General features: G+C 42.1%; 2 protein-coding genes across 2 annotated transcripts in view; both read left to right on the top strand.

Moving 5' to 3' along the window:
• ift140 (intraflagellar transport 140 homolog (Chlamydomonas)) overlaps positions 1 to 7,478 on the top strand; it is a 57,738-nt gene extending 50,260 nt beyond the window's left edge. Inside the window, exons 21-30 of the mRNA XM_035748173.2 lie at positions 411 to 506; positions 684 to 816; positions 991 to 1,134; positions 1,378 to 1,506; positions 1,749 to 1,931; positions 4,546 to 4,752; positions 5,166 to 5,378; positions 5,659 to 5,825; positions 6,098 to 6,239; positions 6,443 to 7,478. Of these exons, the coding sequence (XP_035604066.1) occupies positions 411 to 506; positions 684 to 816; positions 991 to 1,134; positions 1,378 to 1,506; positions 1,749 to 1,931; positions 4,546 to 4,752; positions 5,166 to 5,378; positions 5,659 to 5,825; positions 6,098 to 6,239; positions 6,443 to 6,655 (1,627 nt within the window). The 3' untranslated portion in view covers positions 6,656 to 7,478. The remainder of the gene's footprint in view (positions 1 to 410; positions 507 to 683; positions 817 to 990; positions 1,135 to 1,377; positions 1,507 to 1,748; positions 1,932 to 4,545; positions 4,753 to 5,165; positions 5,379 to 5,658; positions 5,826 to 6,097; positions 6,240 to 6,442) is intronic.
• Positions 7,479 to 8,076: 598 nt separating this feature from the next.
• On the top strand, positions 8,077 to 21,921 carry ccdc78 (coiled-coil domain containing 78). Its single transcript, XM_035748182.2, has 15 exons — positions 8,077 to 8,206; positions 8,555 to 8,630; positions 8,814 to 8,945; positions 9,067 to 9,153; positions 9,319 to 9,690; positions 9,802 to 9,852; positions 10,883 to 10,971; positions 11,285 to 11,363; positions 11,642 to 11,767; positions 11,988 to 12,193; positions 19,975 to 20,149; positions 20,342 to 20,385; positions 20,472 to 20,553; positions 20,723 to 20,823; positions 21,074 to 21,921. Exons 1-15 carry the CDS (start codon positions 8,082 to 8,084, stop codon positions 21,213 to 21,215), a joined length of 1,887 nt encoding a protein of 628 aa, XP_035604075.2. The 5' UTR covers positions 8,077 to 8,081; the 3' UTR covers positions 21,216 to 21,921.
• Positions 21,922 to 22,441: the final 520 nt, after the last annotated feature.

Genomic DNA, 22,441 nt, shown 5'->3' with positions numbered 1-22,441 from the left:
GCAATGTTCCCCATCCAACCTGACAGAGCTTGAGAGGATTTGCAGAGAATATTGGGAGAAACTCCCCAAATACAGGTGTGCCAAGCTTATAGCATCATACCCAAGAAGATTCGAGGCTGTAATCGCTGCCAAAGGTGCTTCAACAAAGTACTGAGTAAGGGGCTGAGTAATTATGAATGTTTAATATTTCAGTTTTTATTTGTAATAAATGTCCTAAAATTTCAAAAAAAAGTGTTTATTTGTCATTATGGGGTATTGTGTGTAGATTGATGAGGGGAGAAAAAAAAATTGAATCAATTTTAGAATAAGGCTTTAACGTAACAAAATGTGGAAAAAGTCAAGGGGTCTGAACTTTTCCGAATGCACTGTACCCTCAGCTGTGTACTTCCTCACAGTTCTGTCTGTTTTAGCTTTGAGAAGTCTGACACCCACCGGTTCGAGGTACCCCGGATGCTCCTAGATGATGCACTGTCTCTGGAGATCTACGTCAACAAAATGAAGGACAAGTAAGTCTGGGAATGGTGGAGTTAGTTTTACTCTGTCCTCAATGCAGACTCTCTATTTACCACTGACTACGACTTTTAATGATTTTAAAGTGTATTCAGTTTTTAAAAAATAAAAAAGTATAAATACAGACATATGAATATTGTTGAGTATTTGACATGCAGTTTTCTCTGACCCAGAAATATCTATAAGTGGTGGGCTCAGTATCTGGAGAGCCAGTCAGACATGGAGTCAGCACTACGCTACTACGAATATGCACAGGACTTCCTCTCTCTGGTCCGCGTGCACTGCTACCTGGGGAACATTCAGAAGGTAACACACATTTGTACCAGGGGGGAACATTTATGACATTAGCACACATTTGTGGCAATTAAATATTTTGAGAAGGGGACTGTTTCTACTCATAAGGATTGTTAAATACCTACATATGAAAACACAACCTAACCGTGAGGTAAATATCCAATGAGAATACTATTTTTTTCACAGGCGTCGGAGATAGCCAATGAGACGGGGAACCGTGCTGCCTCGTACCACCTAGCCCGGCAATATGAGAGTCAGGAGGAGATCAAACAGTCTGTCCACTTCTACACACGAGCTCAGGCCTACAACAACGCCATCCGCCTCTGCAAGGTAACAAATGGACCTCAATCACAATTTAGACCTTCTCCATTCACCTGTCCCACTGGCCATAGCAATAAATTAATTACCTACCTATATATAATTATTATATGAAAGATGTATTACAGATGGATTATATTGTTTCTTATTTATTTCAGAACGCTGTTTGCATTATTGAGGCTATGGATGCGCTTCTAATCCAGTGCTGTATTGTCTGTGGGCCATTGGATGACTTGTGTTGTGTTTTGTGTTCAGGAGAATGGTCTGGATGACCAGCTGATGAACCTGGCTCTCCTCAGTAACCCAGAGGACATGATGGAGGCTGCCTGTTATTACGAGGAGAAGGGTTCTCATATGGACCGTGCTGTCATGCTCTACCACAAGGTTAGTATTTTACCTCTGAGCTCCCTGTTCTTCCCCCTGGCTTAATGCATACAGTAGGAGGTAATGCATTCTTTATTGTGCCACAAGGGGGCATTAGCTCACTGATATTTGTACAGGAACACATTGCCTTCCAAGTCCATTGATGCTTCAGTATGCCCACAAACCCACACACTTGCACACATGATAATACTGTCTCTGATGTTTCTCTCACACATGGATCTCTGTCTCTCTATTTTTTTCAGGCTGGTCATTTCTCCAAGGCTCTGGAGGTGGCCTTTGCTACAGAACAGTTCGCTGCACTGCAACTCATAGCAGAGGACCTGGATGAGACATCTGACCCGGCCCTGCTGGCCCGCTGCTCTGACTTCTTCATCAAACACGGCCAGTATGAGAAGGCTGTGGAGCTGCTTGTGGCCGCCAAGAAGGTACTTTACCCCTGCCTTGTATGTCTTATAAACCGCGCTCGGGTTGTTCCACCAATTCGGGGCCTTTTGAGAAGTGTAACTTGGTCCAACAAAAGTTTGATTTCTCTTAATATTTACATTCATGTCATGAAGAGCAAATGTTCAACTTAATAAAATTACAAAAAATAATAATACATTGAGGTTAAATGAAATGATGACTATATTAATAAGTGCCTATTAATAAGTGCCAAATAAAGTAACAGGGTTGACCATAACGGGGTTGATGATTTGTTCTTAAATAAACCATAAATCCCCATGTGACAGGTGGAATGGAAGTTTGTTGTGTGCAACAGGGAGTGGCAGATGAGTGCAAGCTTCACAAAAAAATGTAATTGTTAAAACATTTTTAACCGGTCTATCTATGGGTAACAGGGTTGCCGTGTTATGCTCGACCCGCTCAGTTTTCTACCACAAAAGAGCAGAACCAGCTCACCTTCTTTTACTCTATGATTATACTATTGGATGTACAATGTTTCTTTAAAAATATATATATTTAAAAAGGAATAGTTTCACCACATTAAAATGAGAGTTCAGTTTAATTTAAAAAATATATACTATAAAAAATATATACTATAAGAGATGTTATATATATATATATATATATATATATATATATACAGTGCAAGTATTCGGCCCCCTTGAACTTTGCGACCTTTTGCCACATTTCAGGCGTCAAACATAAAGATATAAAACTGTCTTTTTTTGTGAAGAATCAACAACAAGTGGGACACAATCATGAAGTGGAACGACATTTATTGGATATTTCAAACTTTTTTAACAAATCAAAAACTGAAAAATTGGGCGTGCAAAATTATTCAGCCCCCTTAAGTTAATACTTTGTAGCGCCACCTTTTGCTGCGATTACAGCTGTAAGTCGCTTGGGGTATGTCTCTATCAGTTTTGCACATCGAGAGACTGACATTTTTTTCCATTCCTCCTTGCAAAACAGCTCGAGCTCAGTGAGGTTGGATGGAGAGCATTTGTGAACAGCAGTTTTCAGTTCTTTCCACAGATTCTCGATTGGATTCAGGTCTGGACTTTGACTTTGCCATTCAAACACCTGGATATGTTTATTTTTGAACCATTCCATTGTTGATTTTGCTTTATGTTTTGGATCATTGTCTTTTTGGAAGACAAATCTCCGTCCCAGTCTCAGGTCTTTTGCAGACTCCATCAGGTTTTCTTCCAGAATGGACCTGTATTTGGCTCCATCCAACTTCCCATCAATTTTAACCATCTTCCCTGTCCCTGCTGAAGAAAAGCAGGCCCAAACCATGATGCTGCCACCACCATGTTTGACAGTGGGGATGGTGTGTTCAGGGTGTTGCTTTTACGCCAAACATAACGTTTTGCATTGTTGCCAAAAAGTTCAATTTTGGTTTCATCTGACCAGAGCACCTTCTTCCACATGTTTGGTGTGTCTCCCAGGTGGCTTGTGGCAAACTTTAAAAGACACTTTTTATGGATATCTTTAAGAAATGGCTTTCTTCTTGCCACTCTTCCATAAAGGCCAGATTTGTGCAATATACGACTGATTGTTGTCCTATGGACAGAGTCTCCCACCTCAGCTGTAGATCTCTGCAGTTCATCCAGAGTGATCATGGGCCTCTTGGCTGCATCTCTGATCAGTCTTCTCCTTGTATGAGCTGAAAGTTTAGAGGGACGGCCAGGTCTTGGTAGATTTGCAGTGGTCTGATATTCCTTCCATTTCAATATTATCGCTTGCACAGTGCTCCTTGGGATGTTTAAAGCTTGGGAAATCTTTTTGTATCCAAATCCAGCTGTAAACTTCTTCACAACAGTATCTCGGACCTGTCTGGTGTGTTCCTTGTTCTTCATGATGCTCTCTGCGCTTTTAACGGACCTCTGAGACTATCACAGTGCAGGTGCATTTATACAGAGACTTGATTACACACAGGTGGATTGTATTGATCATCATTAGTCATTTAGGTCAACATTGGATCATTCAGAGATCCTCACTGAACTTCTGGAGAGAGTTTGCTGCACTGAAAGGGGCTGAATAATTTTGCACGCCCAATTTTTCAGTTTTTGATTTGTTAAAAAAGTTTGAAATATCCAATAAATGTCGTTCCACTTCATGATTGTGTCCCACTTGTTGTTGATTCTTCACAAAAAAATACAGTTTTATATCTTTATGTTTGAAGCCTGAAATGTGGCAAAAGGTTGCAAAGTTCAAGGGGGCCGAATACTTTCGCAAGGCACTGTATATTTCTTGAGCTTTCTTATCACCTAATATATAGGACAAACACTTCAAAACCTTGTTTTATTTATTTATTTATTTGCCATTTATGGATGTGTTAATCAATCTGTTTCTCTGGGCTAAAGGCAAAATTCTATATTTTATCAAATAATAAAGAACACAAAAAAATTATACCTTGAAGGGGTCCTAAAATTCCAAATCAAATAGTAAAATTAGTATAGTATGACCCCCCCCGTTCACATATCATGTACATAACTGGTGTGTCTGTGTTGTAAGTGTGTGCGAACTTATGCTATCATTGCTCATGATCAGTACATGTCTTTTGTCTATAAATGTGTGTGTGTTCAACCCCAGTACCACGAGGCCCTGCAGCTGTGTCTGGACCAGAGCCTGACCATCACCGAGGACCTGGCTGAGAGTATGACCGTGACCAAGGAGTCCAAAGACCTCTCAGAGGAGGCCCGCAAAGAGCTGCTGGAGAGAATAGCTGACTGCTGCATGCGCCAGGGCAACTACCACCTAGCCACCAAGAAATACACACAGGCTGGCAACAAGCTAAAAGTGAAGAGACTGGGGTCTGGGGTGCATCTCAGTAGTCTGAAGTGGCATTTTTATTTCCTCCTCTTGTTTTTCTTCATTTCCTCTATCCTTCATCTGCTATGATCTGAGAAATCGGATTTAAGCAACTGAGATGCACCCCACTTGCACACATACTATTAAACAGTACTCATTAAGACACCATTATCATAGTAACTTGTAGTTATATAGATTTATGTTATATATTTTCAGTGTTGTATTTTCTGCTTTACCTTTGTCTTTAGGCAGGTGTGGATGTTAGTTACAAGCATTAAATACAATGTTACACTATAATTGTCGCTCAAGTTTGGTCCATGTCTGTTGATGCAGTACTTAAACTCCCTTGTTGCGGCTTTTCTAAAAAGTGACTCCAAACACATCTCCCTTCTGTTTCACAGGCCATGCGGGCGCTCCTGAAATCAGGGGACACAGAGAAGATAGTGTTCTTCGCTGGCGTGTCACGTCAGAAGGAGATCTACATCATGGCCGCCAACTACTTGCAGTCTCTGGACTGGCGGAAAGATCCGGAAATCATGAAGAACATTATTAGCTTCTACTCCAAAGGCAGGGCTCTGGACCTGCTAGCTGGCTTCTATGAAGCTTGTGCCCAGGTAGGGAACTACTTCATAATATTGAAAGTTCTTGAAAAGGTTCTACATGTTTATTAGTTTTAACTTCAGTCTGGTAATAAATTATGTATTGGCCATATATTACAATGACAATTTATAGTACAGTTATTCCAACGTTTGTTATATGAGTATTTATAAACTAGTAACATTATGCATGGTAATTCGGGTAATGCTAACAGATTCATAACTTTGTCTCATAAGCCTAATCTCTAATGTACTTCAATATTGAGGGTGAATGTGTGAATCTGTTTACCTCTTTTAGGTGGAGATAGATGATTACCAGAACTATGAGAAGGCACTGGGTGCTCTGACGGAGGCCTATAAGTGCCTTTCTAAAGCTAAGGGCCACAGCCCAGACGAACACGAGGCTCGCATGGCTGAGCTGCAGCACAAGATCACTCTGGTCAAGAGGTTTGTCCAGGCACGCAGGTAAGAACACTGCACTCTCTCTATTTTGTCGGTCTATTAATCTCTATTTCTGTCTCTCTCTCTCTCTCTCTCTCTCTCTTTGTTTCACTTTCTTTTAGTCATATGTTGAGTGGCAGTCACTGCTACAAGGCTCTTTTATTATAAATGCCACGATCCTCTGATTTTAGGTTTGTCTTGATACAAGTAGAGTAGTTATGGAGAGGATATTTTGTGGATCTCACCGAAGGGAGATTTGATGTGTGATCCTGTCTGTCCATCCCCTGTCCCTGTAGGTTGTATGAGGAGGACCCAGGGGAGGCGGTGCATCTGTGCGAAGCCCTGCTAGAAGAGCCAGACCTGGACCCTGCTGTCAGGATAGGAGATGCATACGGCTTCCTGGTGGAGCATCACTGTCAGCGGGGCAGCTTCCAGGTGGTGAGTGTCTAGTGATACTAGTGTACACCATCATTATCATGAACATCAACATTTTCAGCCTCCTTTTCATCTTGATCTTGCTTGTCGTCATTACCATTGTCGTCACTGTCATCGTGAATTCATGTAGCTGGATACAATATTTATAGACCTATACATACAGCGGTGAGCATCCTAATTCTCAGTCCATATTCTCGGCTCGGCAGGCCTACCGCAAGCTGGAGGATCTGCAGAAGCTGCTGCCCTCTCTGAACATCAGCTACTACGTGAGCCAGGGCAGCCTGGATGCCCTGCAGAGGGCAGTGGGTGTACCCCTGGGCCGGAGGCAGCTCTCAGGCAGGGGAGACCGACGCGACAGCGGGGGAGAGGAAGACGAGGTGGAAGAGGACGAAGCCCTGGTGTCCCACCAAGGGGACTGAGGGCTGGGACACAACCCTGGTCTTGTGGGGCAAGAGGGTGTGCACGGTGTTGTTGTAACCCACAGCTGTCTAACCTGATTCAGCTTATCACGGTCTTGATGAGCAGTTGATTAGTTGAATCAGAGTCCTAGGCTGGGACAAAAGCTTGCATTTACTGCAGCCCTGCAAAACAGGAATAAAGAACGCCTCACTAAAGCCACAGACTTCTAAACTAGGACTAGAAAGACAAGGTGGCCTGATTCTATGGCCCTTTCATACAGGGTTAAAAACCTAACACGTTGCACCCTCCAAGAGGATGGATAGTATACTCAGTGCAGTGTATAATGCTACACCCGATGGATCACTCAGTATACACACAGAGTATATTTATGGTAGATGAAATTCAAAATATATTTACCATACAAATAGTTGGATTTCAGATATTTTTTACACTAATAAGCCTTTACTTCCATTTGACAGAAAGGAAAAATACATTGCTGTACCTTGCACAACTATACAATATTTGTTCTGCTGATGCCGTTTAGCTAATTTTGCCTCATGCAGAATGTTCTCTTTCAACACAAAATAAAGCCGCCTTTGGATCTGAAAGTTGTGTGCATCTTGGACCTAAACCGTCCTGAAATTGAAACACCAATGTTTTCTTTACCTGAAATGCATTTTGTATTTGTGGTCAGAGTTTGTACATTTCAACTGAATGTGTTTTGTGTCGTGTGTATTGATAGTGTTTTGTACATTTCTGTGAGTTAAATTGAAATCTTTGAGATATTTTGCAAAGTAATCTGTACAGTATTTTACCATTTTTAAATAAAATGTTTATACCTTTCTTGGGTGATGCCAACAAACCCACATACACACGTCAGAAACACACAGATGGTCACTGATACTGTTGTTTTATTTTGTCTACAAAAAAAATGTATTCACAAAAACTTGACATCTCATTCATTTATTGGCAGGTAGAGATAAATTGCCATCTGCCTATCACATTGCCCATTGTCACTCGAAATAAATGGCAAAAACCATGCCAACGGCGAAAAGGTGTCTGTTCTCAAAGTTGAGAGTTAGAAAGTTGTCCTTTTCATCATCCCACAGGGTACGGCTTGCTATCTTCACTGTCTGGCCTTTCTTTTCGCCGACGACCACCCTGGCCACGTATCTGTAGCGGTCGAACACTTGCTCTTTGCAGAACGCCAGGACATCTGCAGCCACTTTATCAGCCACATCTCGACAGTTGTCGTGGTCGTAGGCCAGCTCACCGAATGCTTGGTTCATCAACTCCTCGCCTTTCCTCTGAATCAAATGGGGAAGAAACTTCTGCTTTGGTCCCAACCTGTAGGTGTTGGCTAGTTTCCCTTTGAACCCTGATTTCCAAACTGAAGACCCTCGTTTCACAGGGTGGGAGTCGTCGTCGTCATGCATTTCAATGTCCATGGTTGACTCTCGGAGCCTGTCAGTATGGCTATCTTTGCGAATCCCCTTCATAATGCTACCCCGACGCTCAGACATTTCTGGAAAACTTTTGGAAGTTAAAAACAAGTGTATTTTCAAGGACAGGTAAACAATTCAGATGGAGCGGCGAGTGAAATTTTGAATCAGCTGTTCCAACTGTCATTGCGCGACTCGAGCCACCGTGTCCTGAGACCCGGCTTGTGCTCAAGAGTTTCTCAGGCTGTGAGCTTTGAACTATTTGAGACAAAATAAATAAAAAATCTAAAACATTAACAAATACATACAATCCAATACATTTGATAAATATAGCTCCTATTCGTCGAAAAACTGTTTTTAATGTCGTCTATTTCGGCCAGGTGCAAGTTTAGGGTCCATGGCAACAACCAATGTTGTAGATACAAGAAACGTTCTCCTAACTCTGGAACTTGGGATAATTCATTTGTTTGCTATTAGAAACATGGACGTAAGGGACAACCGTTCGTCTTTAAATGAACTACAGGACAAAATTCGTTGTTTGACAGATGAAAATGTAAGTCATTTACTTTGACAATCCTTTTAAACTGGCCTATTTTGGTCAACCTTTAAACATGAACCTTCAAGGTGACCTTATAGTTGCATCAAGCTTTAATATCTTCAGTAGGCCTATGGCTTGTGTTCCTGAAAAATGTATAAAACAAAGTCTTCATTGTTTACAAATATACAACCAATTTAGGTCCAGCTCCGTGACAAAAATGAAAGCCATTTTACCAAACTAGGCTACCTTGAGAGCAGGTTGGGCTATCTTGCAGCCTCCAAGACTGACCTCTCTTCCAAACTGGTCTCAAGCGAAGAGGAGAAACTGAAGGTAGGATATATGAGACCACATTGTATTTGGATATCTATCAATCACTTATGTAGGATGTAGACAGACCTCTTGTCTTTTTGTTAACTGAAATATTATCCTTTTATATCCCGTTATCCGTCAGATATCCAAGGAGCTTGTCGAGGTACATATACAGACCAACAAAGTGAGGGAGCAGTATGAAAAGGACATTTTTGACCTGAAAATAAAGGTGATGCTCAAATTAATATGTATTACATAGTCATTACAGACCTCTGGGCCCTACTTTACCCACCTGGGCCCTACATAGTCATTACTCACCTTAATAGAAATGATCCCAACCCTGATGCACAGATAGTACTCTAGTATCTCACCCATCTCACCCTTCCCTCCTCAGATCCTATCCCAGGAAGGGGTGGTGGTGGAGATGGAGATGGAGAGGGACAGGCTCTGCAGGGAGCTCCAGTCTGTCACCGCCCGCCTACAGGTGGCAGAGAGGACAGGAAGTGATCTCACAGAGGAATACATGACCCTGAAGAGGAACTACCTGGCTCTGACTGAGGCCCACGATAAGGAGGTGGTCCAGAATGACGAGCTGAGCGCTGAGCTGCTTGGGCTGGCCCAGGCTCGTGATGACCTCTTCAGGCAGACAGAGGAACAGCAGCAGCGTGTTAGGGCCTCTACAGAGGGTGGTGTCTATGGGCAGACTGCTCAGGAGCTGGACAGGGTGCGGGCGCTGGTCAGCCGTATGTTTCACAATAGAATAATGGTGAGAGGGAGCTTTGGTTCATTTCCACAATTTCCACAATAACTTCTGGTGTAATACCAATGTGGCTATATAACTTCCTCATTGCTCAAATGTGTTTTTCTCTTATCACAGCCAGAGGACCTGGCTATGTTGGACCAAGAACGTAAATCTATGGAGAAGAGTGTGAGTATATATTTGAACACAACAAGTAATGTATGAGTGTCAGTAATACTTTGAACCTAATGGAACTGAGTGCAAGTGTGTTATTATGTAAGTGAAAACTGAATAATGCCCAACAGTTTCACATCTGATCAGTTTATCATAAATAGTCAACAGAGCCATTATATATATAGAGCTCGGCCAGGTTTCAAAATGGCTGCCATGTTAGCGCCTTTATTCTCTACATTTTGATGTAACAATACGAAAGCGCCTCTGACAATTCCCTATGAAATGACCAGCTATAAACAAGCAAAATACATTTTTATTGATTAACATTTGGAATAATGTGTATCTAAGTCTGTACTGTGTTGTGGTGTCAACATATCTGCTTTCACTGGACATCTTCATAGGTTTAGAAAACGATCAAAAATTAACAACACAACACAGAAGCGTCAATGATCACTTATCAACAGCTATGGAGGAGAAAGTGACACTCTCGGAACACTGAGAGAAACCGCATTGGCCCAACTCTCTATATATTGTGGCAGATGGTAGTGAGAGGTGAGGGGGCTGGTGATTGCCTCACCCCCGAAACTTATATGGACTTCCTGCCCCAACGAGGCAAGCCTGTGGTTCATTAAGCCATGGAGTGCTTGGGGATAAAAGAGTAATTTGGCTGCACAAATAGGAGGAGGACTGAGAGGGAAACATGTGCTATAGGGAGTGTGAGAGAAGAGCGAATGATCTGTGTGATTACCCCCACTGTGTACCGAACCAGTTTGGCTGAGGACCCGAGTTTTAGGATTACCCCTGAAGAATGGAACAGACAACAAGAACGGATTGTGGACTGTGAACTGGTTACTAAATTCCCCCCTTTCCCACAGTGTGCAAATCTTCCTAATAAATTCTCCATTTGTATTCTAGTTGTGCTTCGTGTGCATGTTTGGTTATTGAACTTGGTGACGAAGAAACCCCACCCCCTTGAGCCTGCTACAATATATGACTCTGATAGCCAGTCAATATTCACATCCTTTTTTTTTTATGTCTGACATAGCTGCTTGGGAACCAGGATGTGATCAAAGACATGCTGGAGCAGATGAAGAAGAGCTATGAAGAGCAGCAGCACAGACTAGAGGAGAAAGTGTGAGTAGAGAGACACTAGTCTAGTCTCACATGTCTTTACATCAAAACCATGGACCTGCAGTAGCCTCTCAGTAGCTACTATAAACAGTAGTGATTGAGGAAACAAGGTATCTTGTCATTATCCTTCATTTTTCAGTCATCAACTTCTCTAACTTGTCTCAGGCTGTTCACTGTAGCCCATGTCTGCTTTGTAATATTCTGTTTGATCTGGTTTCTGTTTCAATGTGGCTACAATTTGGGATTATTTTTTGTGATGGGGTCTCGTCTGGTATGTGGTCTCTGACATGTTTTTTCTTCTATGATGGGTCTTCAGGGTGGCGATGGGCAAGGAGCAACAAGAGAACAAGAGAGCCATCCGCGATACCCAGCAGAAACGAGCCGAACAGAGTGCGGTACGAAAGAGCGCATCACATGTGTCTGGTCTACCCAAATTATTGTTTTATACCATAATTGTCTTTGGATTTGCCATTAATCAATCTGAATCTGTAACTTGCTCTGTAAAAATTGGAATTCATTTTGTGTGTGTGTGTGTGTGTGTGTGTGTGTGTGTGTGTGTGTGTGTGTGTGTGTGTGTGTGTGTGTGTGTGTGTGTGTGTGTGTGTGTGTGTGTGTGTGTGTGTGTGTGTGTGTGTGTGTGTGTGTGTGTGTGTGTGTGTGTGTTCCTATTCAGGCCATGTTGAGCTCTCAGAGCCAGCTGAAGGAGGTGGAGGAAGAGAACTCTAAGCTACAAATGCAGGTGAAGGAACTGAATGAGGAGTACCGTGCCAGACTGGGATGCTACCTACAGGACCTAGCTGTGAGTACACACTAAGACACACATACATTATGCACAGTCAAACAGATGCCGGGATTCTCAGCGTAGACATGTACAGACAGAAAGATCCCCATTTTCCTACCCCACGTCCTTCCTAACCCACTACCACTAGTCCCCAACTCCTACCACACCACAGTTATCAAAGGGAACCCACACCACCCATGCTGTGGAATCTATTTTGGTCTTTGCCTCTTGTCTCCAGGAGTATGTGGATGGTCTGGCAGAGGGGAGGGGTGTGAAGGGCCCCCCAGAGAGGGTGAAGTTGAGGGGCTTCGTGGACAGCATGCTCCAAGAGGTGCGCTCCTCCTACAGGGCTAGAGAGGAGCAGCTAGCCTCTGCCGCACGCTCCTACAAGAAGAGACTGCAGAGGCTCACTAAGAGCCACCAAGCCCTGCTTAGTGCATACAGGTTAGCCCCTCTCATGCCCTCCATGTTGTATTTCTGTGATTTACTCAATGTGTATACCGCATGGATGGTCCTGTCATCCTTGGTTAGGTTTGTGTGTGTTATTAGGAAACTTGACCCCCAACCCATCGCTCCGTAGTCGTTCTCTATTGGCCGATGCTGCCTGACCGGATCTAACCACCCTGTTCCACTCCCGCCCCCCAGGATGCCTCTTCCCCAGAGCTAAACAAACCTATCATGTTCTGTGCATGTGTTTTTTTAATGCACACATTTCTAAAAAGCTGAAAAAACCCTGCAGTGATTTGAACGACAACAAGATAATGGTCAATAATATTAAAGGCTGCACTGAAATCTAACAGTACAGCTACCACAATCTTCTTATCAATTTCTTTTAAACAATCAGTCATTTGTGTCAGTGCAGTACACATTGGGTGCCCTTCTCTATAAGCATGCTGAAAGTCTGTTTGTTAATTTGTTTACAGAGAAATTGCATTGTATTTGGTCTAACACCATTTTTTCCAACAGTTTGCTAAGAGCTGGCAGCAAGCTGATAGGTCTGCTGTTAGAATCAGTAAAGGCTGCTTTAACATTCTTGGGGAGCAGAATGACTTTGCTTTCCTTCCAGGCCTGAGGACAAAGACTTTCCTCTAGGCTCAGATTAAAGATGTGACAGATAGGAGTGGCTATAGAGTCAGCTACCAGCCTCAGTATCTTTCCATCTAAGTTGTCAATGCCAGGAGGCTTGTCATTTTTAAAAACATGTAACCTTTATTTAACTAGGCAAGTCAGTTAAGAACAAATCATTTTTTACAATGACGGCCTACCTAAAGGCCTCCTGCGGAGATGGGGGCTGGGAATAAAAATCAATAAAATAAAAATATAGGACAAAACACACATCATGACAAGAGAGACAACACTACATAGAGACCTAAGACGACCTAAGACGAACACAGCATGGTAGCAACACAACATGACAACAACATGGTAGCAGCACAAAACAGGGTACAAACATTGTTGGGCACAGACAACATCTCAAAGGGCAAGAAGGTAGAGACAACAATACATCACGCAAAGCAGCCACAATTGTCAGTAAGAGTGTCCATGATTGAGTCTTTGAATGAAGAGATTGAGATAAAACTGTCCAGTTTGAGTGTTTGTTGCAGCTCGTTCCAGTCGCTAGCTGCAGCAAACTGAAAAGACAAGAGATCCAGGGATGTGTGCATTTTGGGGACCTTTTAACAGAATGTGACTGGCAGAATGGGTGTTGTATGTGGAGGATAAGGGCTGCAGTAGATTTCCCTGATAGGGAGGAGTGAGGCCTAAGAGGGTTTTATAAGTAAGCAACAACCAGTGGGTCTTGCGCAGGGTAATAATAATAATAATAATAATAATATATGCCATTTAGCAGACGCTTTTATCCAAAGCGACTTACAGTCATGTGTGCATACATTCTACGTATGGGTGGTCCCGGGGATCGAACCCACTACCCTGGCGTTACAAGTGCCATGCTCTACCAACTGAGCTACAGAAGGACCACAGGTATACAGAGATGACCAGTTTACATAGGAGTATAGTGATGTGTCCTATAAAAAGCATTGGTTGCAAATCTGATGGCTGAATGGTAAAGAACGTCTAGCCGCTAGAGCGCCTTACTTGCCTATCTATAAATTACGTCTCCATAATCTAGCATGGGTAGGATGGTCATCTGAATCAGGGTTAGTTTGGCAACTGGGGTGAAAGAGAAGTGATTATGATAGAGGAAACCAAGTCTAGATTTTACTTTAGTCTGCAGCTTTGATGTGCTGAAAGAAGGACAGTGCGCCATCTAGCCATACTCCCAAGTACTTGTATGAGGTGACTACTTCAAGCTTTAAACCCTCAGAAGTAGTAATCACACCTGTGAGGAGAGGGGCATTCTTCTTACCAAACCACATGACCTTTGTTTTGGAGGTTTTCAGAACAAGGTCAAGGGCAGAGAAAGCTTGTTGGACACTAAGAATGCTTTGTTGTAGCGTTTAACACAAATTCTGGGGAGAGGCCAGTTGAGTATAAGACTGTATCATCTGCATATAAATGGATGAGAGAGCTTCCTACTGCCTGAGCTATGTTGTTGATGTAAATTGAGAAGAGCGTGGGGCCTAGGATCGAGCCTTGGGGCATACCTTTGGTGACAGGCAGTGGCTGAGACAGCAGATTTTCTGACTTTATACACTGCACTCTTTGAGAGAGGTAGTTAGCAAATCAGGCCAAAGACCCCTCAGAGACACCACTACTCCTTAGCCAGCCCACAAGAAAGAAATGGTCTACTGTATCAAAAGCTTTGGCCAAGTAAATAAAAATAGTAGCACAACATTGCTTAGAATCAAGGGCAATGGTGACATCATTGAGGACCTTTTAAGATTGCAGTGACACATCCACAACCTGAGCGGAAACCAGATTGAATACCAGAGAGAATACTATAGACATCAAGAAAGCCAGTCAGTTGATTGACAAGTTTTTTCAACACTTTTGATAAACAGGGCAAAATAGAAATAGGCCTATAACAGTTAGGATCAGCTTGATCTCCCCTTTAAATAAAGGACTAACTGTGGCTGCCTTCCAAGCAATGGGAACCTCCCCAGATAGGAGAGACAGGCTTGGCAATTTATAGGGGAAGCAACCTTAAAGAAGGGTCTAAACCATCTGACCTAGATGTTTTTTGGGGTCAAGTTTAAGTAGCTCCTTTAGCACCCCGGACTCAGTGTCCACCTGCAGGGAGAAACTTTGTAGTGGGGCAGGGGAAAAAGAGGGAGGAGCATCGGGGCTAGTCGCATTAGAAGGTGTGGGAGATGAGGAAATGTTGGACGGGCAAGGAGGCATGGCTGAGTCAAATAGGAATCCTGACTTAATGAAGTGATGATTTTAAAGAGCTTAGCCATGTGCTTCTTGTCAGTAACAACCACATTAAGGGACATGGGAAGCTCTGAGGAAGAGCGTTTATTCTCCAGGTCTTTAATCTTTTTCCAGAACTTCTTGGGGTTAGACCCACAGAGAGAGAACAACATCAAATGGTTTTGTGATGAATAAGCCATCTGATTCGATGAAAGATGGAGTTGAATTTGTCTTTCTGACCATAATTTAATTTAAAGTACTCAAGTTTTTTTTCTCCATCATTCTGTATGTCATTGATCTTGGCTTCATAATACATTTTCTTCTTCTTTTTGTTGAGTTTAGTCACATCATTTCTCAAATTGCAGTAAGTCAGATGTGCAGCCAGACTTATTAGCCACTCCTTTTGCCCCATCTTTCAACCAGATTTTCAATACAGATTTTCATCAATCCATGGAGCGTTAACAGTTCTAACAGTCAGTTTCTTAACAGGTGCATGTTTATCAATAATTGGAAGAAGCAATTTCATAAAACCATCAAGTGCAGTGTCTGGTGCTCTTTATTAATCACAGACTAACAAATATTATTTTACATATTCTACTAAGTCACAACTAAATATTTTGTATGGTTTCTTATTCACTATTTTAGGCCAAGCTTTTGGCACTTTGGCTTTCCTGGATATAGCCACTATATTGTGATCACTGCATCTAATGGGTGTCCAATACAGCTTTAGTGTAATACAGTATGCACACTAATAATCAGGAAGCAAGTTCAGGGAGTGAATTTAATAAACAAAACAAACACGAGTAGCGTACAAACATTTAAACATATAAACAGAAACAATAATGCCTGAGGAAAGAATCAAAGGGAGTGCCACATATAGGGAAGGTAATCAGGAAGGTGATGGAGTCCAGGTAAGTCTCATGAGGCACAGGTGCACATAACGATGGTGACAGCTGTGCGTAATAATGAATAAACTGGCGACAACGAGCGCTAGAGAGGAGGAGTAGGAGTAGACGTGACAGTCTCCCTCCCCTATGAGTGGCTCTAGCTGCAGGACACCAACCAAAGGAACGGTCCCGAGGACCAGGAGTGGGCCAATCGCTTCTGCTGAGGCACGGGAACCTGTCGAGCCGGTCAAGGCGCGGGAACCTGTCAAGCCCAACGAGGCAACCCCAGTTGCTTCGGCAGCCACCCTGGGACACGATGTCACCAGTAAAAAAAAAGAATATATCCCTGTTGCTTCCCTTTGGCAAGGCGTTATTCTGTAACGTTAATAATTGGGAAGCAAGTACAGGGAGTGAATTTAATGAGGTGCATATATGTGTAATGATGGTGTCAGGTGTGCATAATAATGAGTAAACTGTCGACAATGAGCGCCAGAGAGGAGGAGCGGGAGTAGACGTGACATCTACAGTATTAGTAAAAATGTGATCAATATTTTTTGATGATCTTGTTTCTGTAGTGTACCGTATGTATTGGTATGTTGATTAACCTCTCTTGGGTATGGGGCAGTATTTTGAAGTTTGGATGACAAACGTGCCCAAAGTAAACTGCCTGTTACTCAGGCCCAGAAGCTAGAATATGCATATGTATGGTAGTATTGGATAGAAAACACTCTGAAGTTTCTGAAACTGTTAAAATAATGTCTGTGAGTATAACAGAACTCATATGGCAGGCGAAAACCCGAGGAAAATCCATCCAGGAAGTGGGATTTTTTTATGTGAGTTGTTTTCCATTGAATGCCTATTGACTATGTTATGGGTTAGGGCCCAGATTGTAATTCCTATGACTTCAACTAGATGTCAACAGTCTTTAGATATGCTTTCAGGCTTGTATTTTGAAAAACGACGAGTAAAAATACCTTTTGGTCAGTGGACAGAGGAAGTATGCAGAGCTGGATTGGGCGTGATCATGAGCGCGCCGTTCGTTGTTTTACCTTTCTTTTGAAATTGCTATTGAAATATTATTGATTATTTAGACAATAGACAACATGAGGATTAATTATAAACATTCTTTGTTTTAGACAAACTTTACCGGTACTATTAGGAGGTATTCGTCTGTATGTTTTGACCTCCCTGGGGCCAGTGGATTACTGAACAAAACGCGCCAACAAAACTGAGTTTATAGTACATGAATAGGGACTTTTTCAAACAAAACAAACATGTATTGTGTAACAGGGAGTCTTGTTAGTGCAACCATATGAAGATCATCAAAGGTAAGTGATTAATTTTATCGCTATTTCTGACTTTTGTGACTCTTCTACTTGGCTGGAAAATGTTTGTATGCTTTTGTAAGCGCGGCACTGTCCTCAGATAATCGCATGGTATGCTTTCGGCCGTAAAGCCTTTTTGAGATCTGACACGGCAGCTGGATTAACAAGAAGTTAATCTTTAAGCCGATGTATAACACTTGTATGTTTTGAATGTTTATTATGAGTATTTCTCTATTTTGAATTTGGCGTTTTGCAATTTCACCGGATGTTGGCCAGTTGGGACGGTACCCATGAGAAGTTAATAACCTGAACCAGATAACAGGCACTGGTTACAGTGAGAAGTTTCCTACTGAGCGGACAGCTTGATGAAAACCAGTCAATATTCAGGTCCCCAAGAAAGAAGACCTCTATGTTTACATAACATACACTATAAAGTATTTCACACATTATTTAGATACTAACTGTTAGCACCTGGTGGCCTATAGCAACACCCCAAATGAAAAGGCTTTAGATGTGCCAGGTGAACCTGCAACCACAACACTTCAATAACACTTTACATAAGATTGTCTGTTAGCAGTACAGGGATTTGGCTCTGAATCTATACAGCAACACCTCCCCCATAAGCATTCCTGTCTCTTCTATAGACGTTATATCCTTGTACTGCTACTGCTGTATCAACAAATTAATTATCTAAGTGAGTGACTAATATATTCATGTTTTCAAGTTATTGATTTCATCTTTTAAAATATGGGCTATTTTCAGCCCTTTCCTGGGTAGTTTATCAATGAGACATAATATGGAAAAGACCAAACAAAGCACGAGAAAAATATATAAATTCAACAGTCCATTAATCAGTTGTGTGTGTGTGCTGTGTGGGTGAAGCTATGAACTCTTAGGCTCTCTCATCCCTTCCATGCTTTTGGGATGGAGGGTGGACAGTGAGCCTGTCATAGCGAATGTAAGCAATGTCCCCATGCGCTCTTGCAGCTTTCATGGCTGGGATAAGTTATTTCCTCTTCTGGCACACAGCTTCAGGATAGTCTTCGTTGAGGAAGATGTACATTCCTCTCAAGTTCTTGGGTCTTTCCAGAACAACTACCTTGTCCTTTAACCTCAGGAACTTGGTCCTTCTGTAGCACAGTTGGTAGAGCATGGCGCTTGTAACGCCAGGGTAGTGGGTTCGATTCCCGGGACCACCCATACGTAGAATGTATGCACACATGACTGTAAGTCGCTTTGGATAAAAGCGTCTGCTAAATGGCATATATTATTATTATTATTATTATTATTACCAATGTCGGCCTGGGCCTGTCACCTGGGCCGGTGGTGGTTTTTCCAGGTCTCGTGGCGATTCTGCAATTCTGTCCACAACCATGTTGTTCCGCCTTGATTCTTTGTCATTGTTATCATGGATTATCATACAGAATGGCTGTCCTCTCTTAATGACATAAAGATTGCTGTCATCTTGCCATTTTCCTATTTAAACTCATTGAGCTAACCCTGGGAGAACTGCAAGCTGTTCTTCAGGTCCTGGACCTCTCTGGTCAGGTCGTCCATTATTTTATTAGTTGACACCATCAGTATTTGTACACCACACTTGAAGCTGTTTTCTTGTTGTACCAACTGCTTGTAAAATAATTTTTGTTCATTTAAAAGATTCTTCACTTGTGATAGAGAGACACCACTGTCCTCAATGGTACTCCAGCCGGCTTTGGTCTTTGTCAATGTAGCAACGTAGGTTACGCTGTTATTCCTCGCAGTTCCAGACAGGGCAGGTTGCAGGGAAGATAGGAAACAACAACAACAAACAGCAGGGATCCAGACAGCCACAAGCCCGGGACAATCAGAGGTCCCAGCCACAATAGCTAACCGCATTGCAGGCTGCGTTCAAGCCCTCAAGAAAACTCTAGATTAGCTGCTACGTAGCAACTAGATTAGCTGCTACGCCAAGCAGCTCCTTAGACCCAGTCTTGGTCGGCAGGATATGTGGACAGATGAATAATAGTGGTCCCAGCAACTGATGCCAACCGCATTGCGGCCACCAAACTCAAAAGGTAGATAGTTAGTAACACAACTTTTTCAATAGACTTTCAAAACTTTGCAAAACAACAAAATGATCTCTCCCTCGTTCTGCGATCAACAGAATGCTTGTGGACAGAGTGTATGGGTAGAGTTGTGAGACAACACATCCACCAGTGACAATAAAAAAGTATCATCTTAACTAAGAATATTGCAGTAGCACAAGCATAAGCTGGATGCAGACAATGTTTTACAATATCCTTATCCTAAATGTGAAACCATACCCATTTAGCCTATATGACAACATCACATGCAACATGTAGCCTAGCTCTGTCTACACATTGCATTGGGGCAAAATACCTCATTTGCTTCTCAATGATCATGCAACACCAAACAAATTGATATACAGCACATCATTGCAATTCACCAGAGTAGCCTGTTCCACCTCATTGCAGCCGAACTAGCACATGCACAGAAGGTATGGTTGTTTAGCTATCGGAGGCGTCCAGAGAATCCGGTCAGACAGCCAGACCGGACAGACAGTTCTCTAATACCTTGTCTTTCCCTTGACTTTCTATCTCCTCTATCATTTTTTCATACTATCACTCTTCATAAACTGTGACTATGACTTCACAATGCCAAACACCTTCAGCCAGCTCTGTTTCCTCTGTATGTGTGTCAGGGTGCAGAGGGAACAGGTCCTGTCCCAGCCAGAGAGTGGCTTGGACCCCGGCCCCCCTGAGGCCCACTTCAGCCTGGAGCCCAGTGAGCTGAGGGGAGAGTCGGAAAGGGAGCTCCAGCTCCTACGCCAGGACAAGGCCAGGCTGGAGGGCCAGCTCCGAGAGGCTCAGAAGCCTGTAGTTATATTGACAAGACTGATTTTAGACTGAGTATTCTAGACCATGTTTATTGTGTTTTGTCTTTTGTCACGTTCCTAAATATAGGCTGAATGTTGCATTTTATGGGGGGTTTGTTGTTTAATTGTTGTTGTTGCTCAGTCAAATTTTGAAATTACTCTTGATCATTCATTGATTTGTACCTTTTTTTAGGTGGCTGTCGTCACTAGACCTATTCAAACAGTCAACTTTCAGGAGTGAGTAATATCTTTTAAAATGACATAAAATGATAATCAAATGTATGAATGAAGTAGACCATAAATAATGCTCTAACCTTGTACAGTTCTGGAAAATCAGGGCAGATATCTGAAGAGGCCTGGACTGATATTAGGAAACAGCTACGGGAGATCACCAACTCTACTCAGGTAATAACATACCCCTCTACTTATACAAATCAGAGATATGAGTCCACTGCTTAACCTTCCCGTATTAACTTCTCTTCTAAGAATCAAATTGTTATAACTCTACAACAAAATAATCTGTTTTTATGACCTGAGTTAAGTTGAAATGGAAACATTCCTGTTGTCCAAACAGGAGGGCCATGAGAGGGAGCGTGCCCAGCTCATCACCAGGGCTACAGTTGCCGAGGAGCAGCTGTTAGAGCTGCAGGAGTATGTTGACAAGCACCTGGGAAGGTAACAACACCCATTTTGGAGCTGTCTAGTTACTAAAAGGACATAACAAATTCATAAAGACATGATGTCTGTATTGTCTATTCTGTTTTGATACTCAGATCTCATAAATGTACCTGACATATTCTCCCATAGCTACTGACTTCATTAAGTGCACTACTTAACAAAGTGGCAGGGTACTGACATCTGGATTTAAGGATAGATTACTAGAGTCTGTGTAAAGGGTGTTTAGATGAGCGTTGTCCCTCTACAGGTACAAGCAGGAGATCACACGGCTGCGTAGACTGCTGGGTCTGGAGACAGGGCTTGCCCACAGAGCTGAGGCTCCCAAACCCCGCCAATCCATCGCTCGATCAAGAATCCAAGCTATGAAATATGATCTTCCACCCCCCTAAAAAACAATACAACACATGAACCCTTGCTTTGGTATCTAACCATATGTATGAAATCTGTGCCAGTCAGAATATTCCTCAAAGAATAACACGATTGGCTACTATGACATAATAATGGACTCCATGGAAAGGCATTTGTTTCAATATTGCTTTTTATTATCATTTATAAAATAACAGTTCCTCACTTCCTCAACATGACTGTAATATGATGAGGCCAAATTTGAAAGATCTCACTGAAATTCAATTATTTTTTAGAAGAGGTCTGCATGTCCACTTTGATATTTAGCGTACACATACATGTTATTGGAGAGCAAGGAGGAGAAAGAGAGAGAGAACAAGGGGGGGCAGGAGGGATAATTGGTTGGATGAGAAGACATTGTTGTGGGGTGAGAAAGCAGCCATATGTGGTGCTTGAAGTGGATTAAAATAGGAGTCAGTACTCACTCTTTATATTTGGAGCCAATATAAACACCAATATAAGAGGTGCCGGTACTCAAGTAGAAGAACAATTGACCTGACACTTCTGTGAGAGAGAATGGGATAAAGACAACTAGATTAGTTTGGAAATGCTAAGATGGGGTCTAGATAACCAGTGTTAAAAGCAACTCCTTCACATAGAGAGATTAAGGAGACCAAGAGAAGATTATAGAGCTACTGTATGAGTGCTTATTATTTCACTATAAATAAACTACACTAACTTTTTCTGCAATTTACTCTCTTTTCTGTGGCTCCAACATGCTCCAAACCTCCAAGTGGTCTGCCATGTCTGTTACATTCTTACACATGGAGGCAGCATTAATTATGCAAATTGTCTGATAGTTAAGTTAAAACAAATGTACAGTAACATTTTGGCAAGGTACTACATTGGTTAATTGTGAGGGCACAGCACACTTGTTACCCAGAGTAGAACATCTCTTGCTCTCTATTGTTGGGAAGATAGGGGGACAGGCAGTGCATCAGAAGCCACTGCATTCCTGTATCTGGGAAAATTGTATCAATATTCTTGGTTTGATTGTGCTGCATGTTATAATGGAAAACCTGCACTTATAAATACATGTAACACATGTAACTATAATGAAATTAACTTAGAAATGTTTGTGAAATTTGTTTGTAGGTACCTGCTATAGAAATGCATTTATTCATGTTGACATTCGTTTTGACACCTTAATGCATACATTTATGTTAAGTGAATTGAACATGAAAATGCATATGTTTTAGAGAGTACTAAT

This window comes from Oncorhynchus keta, chromosome 3 (assembly GCF_023373465.1).
Source record: "Oncorhynchus keta strain PuntledgeMale-10-30-2019 chromosome 3, Oket_V2, whole genome shotgun sequence".
NCBI classification, from domain to species: domain Eukaryota; kingdom Metazoa; phylum Chordata; class Actinopteri; order Salmoniformes; family Salmonidae; genus Oncorhynchus; species Oncorhynchus keta.
The sequence above is the reverse complement of the archived record's forward strand: the minus strand, read 5'-3'. Positions and strand labels throughout refer to the sequence as shown.